At 54.4% G+C, this 12022-nt stretch overlaps 1 protein-coding gene across 1 annotated transcript; it reads right to left on the reverse strand.

Moving 5' to 3' along the window:
• Window positions 1-674: 674 nt before the first annotated feature.
• On the reverse strand, window positions 675-11433 carry CRYGN (crystallin gamma N). The gene is made up of 5 exons (XM_071215527.1): window positions 11285-11433; window positions 9859-10306; window positions 7313-7561; window positions 5161-5306; window positions 675-912 (listed from the first exon to the last, which is right to left on the reverse strand). The coding sequence occupies exons 1-5, from the start codon at window positions 11431-11433 to the stop codon at window positions 777-779; spliced, it is 1128 nt and encodes a 375-aa protein (XP_071071628.1). The 3' UTR covers window positions 675-776.
• Window positions 11434-12022: the final 589 nt, after the last annotated feature.

Raw genomic sequence — 12022 nt, forward strand, 5'->3', positions numbered from 1 at the left:
AGATAAACTGAGAGGATACAGTCCAGAGATGCAGACACATAGAAAGCCCTCCGTCAGGCCTTGGGCGGCAGAGCGGGTCACGTGGCCTGGCAGCCCGTGTTGCTGAGTCAGGGCGAGGCGCAGCCAGGAGGCGGGGCCTCTGCTGTCAGCTGTAGTCCACCCTCAGCCCCCCTCCTGCCTCTCTCCTCACCCATCCTCCCCCCACGTGGCCCAGGGGTCCTGGGGGTGTGGGAAAGTAGTCTGAATGGGGAGGCAAGAACCTGGGGCCATGTCCTGGCTCTGCCTCTTCCGGCTTCTCTGTGACCTGAGGCCCCAGCTTTTCATGTGTATAATGAACCGACTGGACTAACTGACCCTACAAAGTTCCTCCCAGCTCCCCAAATCCCTAAACCCGCAAATCGAGTGCCTTCCTCCACTTTTCCCAAAGGGGGAGGGGAAACAGGGATTGGATGATCTTTGGTCTCAGTGCTTATCCCGGCGGGGGGGCCGGGGGGAGCAGGCGTCAGCCGGGGCTGGGTGGGAAGAATGTGAAGGTGAAGGGAAGAGGAGCCTCTCCCAGTCCTGGAAGGGAAAGGCTGGGGAGTCTTGCAGGCCTCCAGCTCTGCACAGGAACTGGGGTCCCCCACCCGGTTGCCGCAGGGTTGGAGGGTAAAGAGAAGTCACGCAGAGGCCTCCACTTTTATGCTGTTTATTCCCCACTGTCCCAAGTCCTGGGGGTGGAAAGGGACTGTCGGTGTCCCTGGGGGCCTGGCCAGAGACAGGCAGACAGGTCTGGGCTAGAAGAAGTTGACAACTCTGCGCAGGGACTGGACGCGGGCGCTGGGGGCCTCCCAGTCGGTGAAGCTGCGGAAGTCACCCCTCTCCACCACGAACATGCGGCCGTGGTAGTTGGGCTCCTCGTACAGGACCCACCTAGAGCAGAGGAGAAGGGCAGGAAAGGGGGAAGGAGAGGTCAGGGTGATCTCTGGGGAGGGCAGAGCCTGTGGGGAGCAGAGCTGCACCTGAGGCTGGTCAAAGCGAAACCCTGGAGGCCTGACCTGGGGCCATCCTGGGGCCAGTGCCTTCTCAGGCTCCTGCCATTCCCCTCCTTCCCTGGGCAGGGACAGGAGACCACCCACCAGCCCCTGGTCACCCCCTCCCTGCCCCTGAGCCAGCAGGGGCACTCGTGGGAATGCAGACGGAAGGTGCCCTGGCCCTGTCCATGCCCATTTCCGTCCCTCCAGTCCCGCCTTGCATTGCCTGCGTGGATTATGTCAGTGGTGAGCCATGACCCTGAATCCAGGTGGGGCCTGGCAACTGTCAGCATCTTTAACCTGCCCGGTTCAGAGCGTTCTTGCAAGGGCCGGGAACCATTCCACCCTGCTCTCTCTCCCTCCTGCACCCCTTCCTGCAAGCACTGGCTCGCATATGGCAAGCACTTGGCAGGAGGCCGGGCCCAGCGTGGGAGCTGGTTAATATTCACTCACTCATGAATGTGCCTAGCACTGTGCAGATCAGCCAAGGCTCCTGCCCCCGTGGAGCAAACACCCTAGAGGGAAATCGTGTGGTGGCGAATGGAATGGCGTCGCACTGCAGAGCGCACCAGGCCACTGCTGCGTCTGGAGCAGGCGCCCCTTCCCTTCCTGCCTCACGCCATCCAGCTCCTGGCTGCAGCTTTGCTACTCTGAGCTCCTGAGAGGCTGTTAACCCAGAGAGCAGAAAGAGGAGAGCACCTCGGAGTGCCCTGCCCTGTGCAGGAGGAAGCTGCGGGTTGCAGGTAAAGGGCACCGGGCCCTGGGCATCAGGGAGAGTTTCTCTGTTGAGAAGGTGGAGTGGGGAGGTACGTGGAGGGCAAGGAGAGTCATCTCAGCCGGGGAAGAGGTGGGCGGCCCAAGGACGAGGCTGTCAGACAACTGGGATGCGCAGCTGCCCCCAACTCTCTTGCCCCTGGCCTCCGCCTCACCTCCCTGAGACAAGCGTGGAGCTGTGTGGAGCGGGACACAGAAAGGCTCCGTTTTGAACCATTCCCTGCTCTGAGGCAAGGTCTGAAGCCTGTCCTGAGGGAGGAGGAGAGGCTAAAGGGAGAGGATGAAGGGTTACAGGTTTGGGCCCACTGAAGGAGAACTCAAAGCTAACTTGGCCCACCCCCTATTTTCTCCAGTGACAGTCCCCTGCACCTCCTGTTTTCAGACCCTCTTTTCCATTATCGCCACTGATAGAAATTTGCTTTTTCTTCATGGAGAGGTGCTGGTGGTCTTGAGAAGCAATGAGGGGCTCAGGCTCTGGGCCTCCCCCAAGGAGCTACACAGACCTGCTCTTCTGCTTGCTGGGGTCCTTTCTGGCCTGGGTCTCGGGGATTCTCTTACCCTGCCTCTGCAGTGAACCCTCGCCACCCCCAGAGCACTTTGCTGTTGAAGGCACTTTCCCCCACGTAAGACCCAGGCTCAGAATTTCTGAGCCCATCTAGCCCAATGTCCTCGTATACGGGTGAGGCCCTGAGCAGGGCAGCGGCCACCCAAAGCCACATGGCCGTGGTTGGCAAGCTCAGGGCAGGGTCTCCTGGCCCTCACCCTCTCCTGCGCCTCATGGGCCCCTCGGCCCTCAGTCCCAACCCCACATCTGGTGCCTGGCAGAGCCTGTGAGGGTCAGGAGTCAAGAATGAGGAGGGAGAGGCGGGAGCATGGGCAGGTCTGGTCTGCCCCCAGCCTCCGGCGCAGCCCCCCCACTGCCCCTGGCTGCAGCTGAGGCCTGAGGCTTCCCCTCCTCCATGGCCCCCAGCCCAGGCCCCCCTCAGGGAAATATTCCAAGCAGTGCCCTGGGCCACCCCGGAGCATGCGTGGGTGTCCCGGAAATGCAGAGGAGAGGAGCTGGCTGGGCCTCGGCAGGAAGCCCCCCTCCTCCTGGGAATGGGGAGACGCCTCCTCCCCTCTGGGGACGGCGGGGCAAGGGGGGGCGGGGGGAGGGGGGGGAGGAGGCAGAAAGAGGAAGCGAGGGGCCGGGCATCCAGGGGCCGGGGCAGCACAATTCCAAGGGCTTCCGGGACTGCCTGTGGGGAGAGGTCATCCCTGAACTGAGGCTCTGGGCTCTGGGGGGGGCTCGAGGTATCTGGGAGGAGCCAAGAGACCCTGCTCCCCACCTCCGCCCTCCCAAGCCCCGGAAAGGCCTCCAGGAGTATCACCATCTAGGAGGCTTTTCTTTGCCAAGGGCTTCAACTTAGTTTTTAGAATTAGCCCCTGGAGGCAAAGCATGTGCACTCCCTCGGGTCAGGCAGAATTCGGGGTCCCAATGGGGAGCCCACCCTATGCAGCCTCCAAATAATTTCTTCACTACTGTGGCCTCCACTTCCTCACGTCTAAAATGGGAGTTAAGCTACATTTTAAAAATGTGAGTCCCTGTCTTTTCCCTTTTAGCTAGCAATTTTTCCAGAGCAGATTGTTTTGGAGTTCTACCCCTGCACTCTAGGGACCATCAGCTTAGGGCAAATGAGGGATTTCAAGGGCAGAGCAAGAGGCGGAGCATAGGCAGACCTGAGAACCTGCATCCTGGGGAGAATCCAAGGGGCAGAGAAATAGCTGGAAGGGAGCAGAGCCCGGCAGCAGCGCCTCCTCAGGCAGCCCTGAGGAAGGGTGAAATCTTACAGTCCTTTCTTTTTTTGGGTAGCTGTCTCCATTTAGGCTCCCCAAGTGGCTCCTCAGGGGCATCCTATGCTAGAGAAATCTAGAAAGCCAGCAGCTCCCTCAGCTGCTTTCATGGCAGCCAGGTTCCAGGGACCAAACCGAGGGGGTGGCTCTTCTCCTGGGTGGCTGGGGGTGAAGTCTGGGAAAACTCCTTGCTCTAGAACAGGAACAGTATAGACCTGAAGTCAAAAGACCCGCCTGCAGTTCCAGCTGTGCCACTTATAAGCTGGGTGAGTCCACATTTCAGCTTTCTCCTCTGTAAAATGGGTCCAATCAAACCTACCCCCTACGCATAGGGATGGCTGGGACCCTAAAATGAAAGTGCTCTGGGGCCTGTCGAGAGCCTCATCGATGGAAGTATTTATCATCCTTGTCCTGATCAGAAAGAAACACAATGTGTACAGAGACCAGAAGCTCAGCAAGCATGGGGTTCGGACTGCATTTTCTGAGCAGGGCAGGCAAGCACCTCCAGGCCCAGGTAAAATCCCCCCAGCCCCAGGGAGACAGCCATCCTGGAAGTCTGTCTCCCCAAAGTTTGCCAGCATGGTGGGGGCTTGCCCACTCAGCAGGAGAGATGTCCAGTTCAGGGGTCAGCTTTGCCGGCTAGGAAGTGGGCAGGGCCGCTTTTTCAGAGCAGGTGAGCACACTTGTGAAACTTGCCATGCCTCAAGGGCTCCCAGGGGATAATGTCAAGAAAACAGAGAGTGTAAACTACATTGTAAACTATAACCCATGCTGTGTAGCGATGTTCCAAAATGTATTCATCAAATGCAATGAATGTGCCACACTGATGAAAGAGGTTGCTGATGTGGGAGGAGTGGAGGAGGGGGTGGGGAGTAGGTATATGTGGGAACCCCTTATATTATTTATTTATTTTTGTTTTTTAAAAAATATTTTTAATGTAACATTTTGTGTGATCTATCTGTCTTTTAAAAAAAGAGATAATTAAAAAAAAAAAAAAGAAAGCAAACCTGCAATCTTAAACAGGGGTTCTTAACAAGGGGTCTGTGAGCTTGAATTGAAATTCGAAGAAACATTATTCTTGTGGGGATGTGTTGGTGGAGGTGTGCTATATTTATTAAATAATACACTGTAGTGTGGACTTAATAAGGGGTCTGTGATTTTCAACGGACTGACAAAGGGGTCCACGGAACACAAAAGGTTAAGAACCCCTGATCTAAATCATCAACCCAATGGTTAGAGAACCTTCCAGTTCACAGAGAGCTCCCTCATCCTTGTTCCAGGACTGACACCCCCAGAGGGTGTGTCTCTCTGGGGTGCGTCTGGGACACAGTGCCCTCTCACCTCATGGGAAAGCCAGGGAGGAAGCCACCCCATTGCTTGCCTGGGGCAGGTGAGCTTGGCAGGAGCAGCTGAGGGAGGGAAAGGGCTTCTGGGGCAGGGGTCCACTACCCACTGGCTGGGGTCTGATTCTCATCCCATGCTGCCCCCCGGGAAGGACAGAGCCGGGCCTGTGGTCAGCAGCCATGCTGGCATTACTCACGCTCCGTCCCCAAACACCTTGATGGAGTTGACACAGTTCTTGGCCCAGCCCTGACTCAGGAGGAAGGGGCAGTCCTCTGTGAGCTCCAGGCACTGGCCCGTGAAGTTGCAGCCCTCAAAGATTTCTAGGCGGAAATGCTCTCCATGCTCCGGGATCCAAAGGAGTAGAGGAAAGAAAGAAAGAAGGAAAACACTCCTGAGTTTCCTATCCCCATAAATAGAAGAAGGGAGGAAGTCAGAATCACCCATGGCTGGGCATCCCAAAATTCCAGGGGCCTCTGGGCCAGGCTGCAGTGGGACAACACAGCATGGAGACTCGAGTGCCTCCACCCTCCCCCCATACAGACTTCAACCCAAACACTTCTGTTTGCTCCTCCACATAAGATTTGGACTGATGAAGGGGTTTTATTACTTTAGAAAGTTTCAAAATTCCTGAACAAGTCCAATCACTTCTTTTTACAGCTAAAAATTCCAAGGTCCAGAGAGGGCAAGTGGCTTGCCCAAGGTGGCCACGGGCCAGTCGCAGAGCTGGAGCAGGGCCCAGGCCGCGGGGCCCCTCGCTAGACTCCCTCCTTGTGCTCATGCCCCAGGCATACTAATGCATTCCTCTGCCCTCGTCTGCCTTGCCTGGGCCGCATGCCACATGCAAGCCTTTAAATGATAATATTTTAAAAACTGTAATAGAACCTTCTATTAAAACATGAAGCCAAAATCTAAAACAAAGAACAGAGAGCTCTTTTGCTGAAATCCCTGCTGGACTTGACATCATCATTCACTCGGATCAGAACATATATCTCCCTATATGATTCCCCACGTTTCTGGAAGACAAAGGAAGACCCAGCCTTCCTACAGGCTCTGAGGGCTGGAGCATGGGCCCTGGCTGCGGGTGCACCTGGAGCAGCGCCACAGCCGGCCCCAAGGAGACTTCTTAGGAAAACAGCATTCACAAGATACTTAGTATATTTTTCATATAAATAGCATTATGCAGGGCCAGCACTTTTAATTCCCTTTCCTGAGTGGCCATGGCCTGGTAGAAATACTAAGAAAGCATTCTCCCAATTTGAAATGCCAAAGCCAAGTTGGTTTTGCAACTGATGTGGAAAGGAGATGGGGCCCCACACAGAGAGGCGCCCTTCCCAGAGATTTCCCAGATGATCAACAGAGCCGGTTGACCATGGGTCCAGGGGAGGACCCTCCAGCAGACACGTGGCTCAGACGCTCTCTGCTGAGTGCTGTTTGCCCCTGGTTTCAGGATTCAGCCATTTCCCACTCGGAATGTCAGGAACTCACAGCAGGTTAGTACCTGTGACTTGGGGAGATCCCAAGGAGACTCATTTCTCAAATCCCACTATAGGGGCCACCAAACATAAATAGTCCTTAGCCATGAAGGAGGTCCTCGTTTGTTCTCCCTATGCACACTGGGCCATACCTGTGAGAAGGCAGCCCCTGTATGGCTCCAAGAGACCCTCTGTTCCCAACTTTTCCCTCAATGGCCTTTGATATTTCAGCTTCCCCTATTAGTCACCCCAAGGTTAAAGCACAGAGACCTCTGAAAAGCTCTGGAAGATTACCTGCATGAGTTGATAAATGAAGCCCAAATCAGCCTTACTTTAGCTAAGTGTTTCCCTAAAGGGTCGTAAATTCAAAGTTATATCATAATATTTCGACATCATTTTAACTGGAAATTTTAACAAGCGTTTTGGATCAGAAATTTAAAGTGATTTCCTAATATGTCCATGTATGAAAACATATGCATGAAAACTTGGCTGATCAGATAAGTTTTGGCCACTGGGCAGAACCGAAGAATGCACACGGGAAAGACACAACTTGATGGGGTGATGTGCTCTGGAAGCTCTGGCCAGGACTCAGGAAAACCAGGCCATGACAAGGTTGGACTTGGAAGTTCTCAGGAACAGGTTCATAAACTTGAGGGGCCCCTTTTCCAGAGGGTCTCCAATTTGGTCCGTGGCATTTTGGACCCATAAGAGAGTGGGTGGGTCTGTGTAGGGCTCTCTCTTATTTTAAAGATCCCACAGTCACATCAGATCTTGAAGTCGAGGGGGCCAGGCCTCCCTGATTATTTGTCCCCAGGCCTGACCCTTCTGTCAGTCTGACAGCAAGCCCCCCGCCCCCAAGTTGAACGGCTCCCTCACCATTCCTACAGGTCGACAGGAGCCCACGTGGTCGTTGTGGCTGTTCCAGCGGAAGAAGTCGGGGTAGTCTCCGTGCTCCAGGATGAACTGCTGGCCCTGGAAGTCAGGGTGGTAAAAGCCAATCCAGGCGCCACTCTCCACACGGATGGAGTTCACTCGGTTCATGAAGCCTCGGTCCTGGAAGTTGTCACAGTCCCCAAAGACCTCCAGCTTCCGTCCCGTGAAGTGCTTGCCCTCATAGAAAGTGATCTAGAACAGAAAGGTTGGATTAGAGGGTGCAGGGCCAGGGGCTCTTTCTTTCGGTTTCGAGAGCTGACATCTGGGCCCACAACCTCCCCTGAACCTCCGATTTCAAGGCCATCCCAAGGCCACTCTAATGCACAGCCTTGCTGTGCCTACTAGGGTGAAAGAATGAATGCTTTCTTTCTCTTTTGTGTCTAGTGGGTTGCTGTTAGACACAGTACCCCTGGCCTTCATCTACCCCCTGGAGCTCAAGGTTGAGAAGACTAATTTCAGTAGACATTTGAGGATAGGGATTTCCCCTTTTATCTAGAGGGCCACTTGGGAGAAAAATTTAAAATGCTCTTTTCAAACTTCCACTTTCCACAGCTCAATTTTTGTTTATGGTTAAAGCATAATATCCATAATAACACTAATGCAAATGTTTTCAAAAGAAGAAACTTTGCCCACAACCACACCATCATAACCCAAAATTTATTTTCCAGAAAGTCAAGTTCCTGGGACCTCCTTAACTGGAGGCACTGAGTCCCTAAACCCACCTGGCGTGTTACGAATGTTCTCAAAAGAGGGCTTCTTTAATGTAACTCCATCTCTCTGTTTCCCAGACTGTGTCAGATCAATGTGTCAGATCCAGCACTTTATTAACCCAGGGGTCAGTTCAGTCACAGTGCCCCATAGCAGTCTAGCACGTACACATTTCTCCTTGTCACCAAACAAAACAATGTGAAACACTAACTGTCCCCAAAACTCCCTTTCTGCAGCGGAATCTAAAATTCTCTTTGGGGGAAGCGGACATGGCTCAAATGATAAAGTGTCTGCCTACCATATGGAGGGTCCAGGGTCCAGGGCCTCCTGACCTGTGTGGTAAGCTGGCCCATGCGCAGTGCTGCTGTCGCAAGGAGCACTGTGCCATGCAGGGGCGCCCCCATGTAGGCATGCCCCACATGCAAGAAGTGTGCCCTGCAAGGAGAGCTGCCCCTCGTGAAAAAAGTACAGCCTGCCCAGGAGTGGTGTGGTACACACAGAGAGCTGATGCAGCAAGATGACATAACAAAAAAGAGATGCAGTTCCCAGTGCCGCCTGATAATGCAAGTGGACGCAGAAGAACACACAGCAAACGGACACAGAGAGCAGACAACAGCGGGGCGGTGGGGGGCGGGTGGTGCGGGGAGGGGAGAGAATTAAAAAAAAATTCTCTTTGGGTTTCAAGAACTGTGCTCCTAGAAGGGTCGTGTTAAATAACATTACCTAGGAGCTCAATAACTGGCAGTCATTTGTGCCTCCCACCTTCCCATCTGCCCAGGAGAACTCAGTAGACTTGCACTCCTGGGCCCCTTGGAGTTAGGTATGGCCATATGCTTGGACCAAAGAAATGTCAGTGGAAATGACAGCTTTCAGAACTGGTGCATGTTTTGCCACGCTTTCTCTTTTCCTGCTGCTGCGCTGCTCCATCAGCTGGGGCACAAGGTGAGGATGCTAAGGAATAACACATTAGCTGACCCAGGATGGATGTGTAGAGTGAGCCATCAAGGCATATAGCGTAGTTGTTTCAAGCCACTGAGATATCGGGGTTGTCTGTCACTGAAGCATAACCTACCCATCCAGACTGATACAGCTGTCACCCATGAGCACTCTTGAATGTAGCCTCTGGAGACAGACGGCTTTAGCTAGGACAGAGAAACTAGAGAAGTAGGAGAGAGATCCACATTTGCCACCTTTCCTGCACAAGAAGGGCTGGTTGTGGGCCTCAGTGGAGGGTCCCAAATATCAGGAGACCTGGGCACCACAAGATTTAGAGGTACCTCAAATCTCAACCTTTGCAGACAACCAGCCCCAAATGCCCTTGAGGAGATCCTGAGGAAGAAAAAGGCATTTTCAGGCCGTCAGGCAAAGGAGACAGATAGAAGAGGGGCTCAGGGGCTCGATGGACAAGTCCAGGCTCCCCCACTCCAACCACGGCCTGGGTGTCTGCCCACCAGCCCTGAGCTGGGGCCAGAGTTGGGATGGCAGAACAGCACTAGAGGGGACTGGGAGAAGGAGGGGCTCAGCACACAAGAGCCAGCAGAGAGCTGGCTGGCTGCGTTTTATTAAGAAACAGCGCTAACTTTGCTTGGGTTTGCATATGGCAAAACAGTGTCAAGAACTCGGCAAGTAACTGTGTCCCCCTCAGCTCCCCACGTAAGAGTGCCCCACCAAGTCTGGCCCCAAGAGCCACCTGACCGGTTGAATTTGGGAGGGGGTTGAAATCGTCCCGTCTGGCCATGTCTCAGCAACCCCTGTCCCTCCAATGCCCGGGATGCACTCACCTTCCCCGAGCGCTGCGCCACGGTCAGCACCCGCAGTCCTCCCGCGGTGCCGGCAGCCAGCCCGGATGTATTCCCTGGGCGGGGGTGGGCGGGGTGGAGGGCGCTGCCGGCAAGGCCCCGGGACGGCACCCTGCTGGGTCTGCAGCCCGTCGGGCCTGCTGACGCGCCTTTTGAGTCAGCTCCCGCCCAGGACAAAAGATTTGCTTGGCAGGACTCTGCCGCATTAGTCCTGTGGGGCGTGCTCAGCCCCGCGGGGGGCCGCCGCGGCCTGGTGGGACCCGAACCCGCGGAGCCGGTGCCGGGAGGCCCAGCCCCTGGGGACCGGGCCCTGACCCAGGCGTCCCAAAGATGTCCTATGCCACCCGCCTGTGCGGCCCCCACCGCCTCCCTGGGTCTCTCACTGGACTCACTGCGGATCCCGCGGTCCCGGCGCCTGGGAGTGGAACCTCTAAGCCCCAGCCAGCCCCCAAGCCCTCCTCTCCCTTTAACCCCACCTCTCCAGCCTGGTTAGCTGTCCCCTGCTGAGTCAGACAGTCACTCATCACTGCCACAGTCCCTCCTCTTCTGCCCTGGGGGTGGGAATGGGGGTCTCTAGACCTTCTCTTCCTCTGAACAAATGTGACCCTCACTCCTTCAGGTCAATTCTCCCTCTTGCTCAAATCCGCCCCTCCCCACCCCCCATCCCCACCCCTCTTCTCACCTGGTTATATAGAATCTCACATTGTTACTGATTCTTTTATTTTTTTAATTTATTTTTAAAAATTTATTTATACCCCCCCTTGTCTGCTCTCTGGGTTCATTTGCTGTGTGTTCTTTTGCGTCTACTTATATTCTCCACAGCACTGGGAATCTGTGTCTCTTTTTGGTTTGCGTCATCTTGCTGCATCAGCTCTCCCTGTGTGTGGCACCGCTCCTGGGTGGGCTGTGCTTTTCTCATGGGGGCAACTCAATGAGGGTGCACTCCTTGCATGTGGGGCTCCCCTACTCAGGGGACACCCCTGCATGGCACAGCACTTCTTGCACGCAGCAGCACTGCGCATGAGCCAGCTCACCACATGGGTCAGGAGGCCCTGCGTTTGAACCCTGGACCTCCCATATGGTAGGTGGATGCTTTATCGGTTGAGCCATGTCCACTTCCCTGTTACTGATTCTTTTCACCGGCAGAGGCTGAGTCCAAGCTTTCCATCGGCACAGCAGCAGCCCTGTACCCAGCCCCTGCTCTTCCAGTCTTAGCTTCCACCCCCCCCCCCCCCCCTTAAATCTCTGCTCCAACACTGAACTCGCAGGTCCCAATCTCTAAGCCAGGGCTTTCTCACCTTCTAGCCTTGATCCTGCTGTCTTCTGTCCCTGGAATAATTTTCCGAATCCTCTTTCTCTGGCAAACACTTACCCTTTAAGATGCTGCTTGGGTGTTACCTCCCCTTACCCAGCATGGCTTGGAATCTGCACGTTACCCTTGTACCCGAAGAATGACCCCAAATCATGCACATGGGAGTGGGGTCCTTCCAAGCTTGCCTCAGTGCTGCCCACTGCAGGGACCCCCGTTCTGCAGCACGTGCAGGGCTGCAGCCCCATGTCCCAGCCAGTCCCGTTACCCTTACAGCATCCATGCTCACGGGACCACGCATTCCAGTATTTGGTTCTGAATGTGGGTGCCAGGGCCGGGGCACACAGATTATCCAGGCAGGCCGAGGGTGCCGAGTTCAAAACAGAAGCAGGGGTTGGGGTGTTTTCTGAAAGTTAGACATGAAAAATGATGAACTACAACTCTTTTCTTTGAGTGAGAGTCCCTCAAAGAACCAGTCAAATTGAACAGTGGTAAGCTTTCTAGAACTTTTACCTCCATTCCCCATTCTTAATCCAGTGTCTTAATTCTCATCTAAGATTTTCATTACAAGTAACTTACCAAAGGTGCCTGCCCAGATCATATGATATGAGTTGTACTCAAGAGGAACCCACATACATACATATGTAAATGCTAGCTCCCCAAACCCTGAGTCATCTTCAGTAGCATACTCTTAAAATGCACTTCCAGACATGTGAGATTTTAAGCCACAAATGACTGCTAGTTGCAGGAAAAATGCTGTGGGGAACGGACTCAGGATAAAATGGAGAGCAAAAAGAAGGAGCAGGGCTAAGAATGCTGTCTTGATTTTAAGAAAAC

This window comes from Dasypus novemcinctus, chromosome 5 (genome assembly GCF_030445035.2).
Source record: "Dasypus novemcinctus isolate mDasNov1 chromosome 5, mDasNov1.1.hap2, whole genome shotgun sequence".
NCBI lineage: Eukaryota > Metazoa > Chordata > Mammalia > Cingulata > Dasypodidae > Dasypus > Dasypus novemcinctus.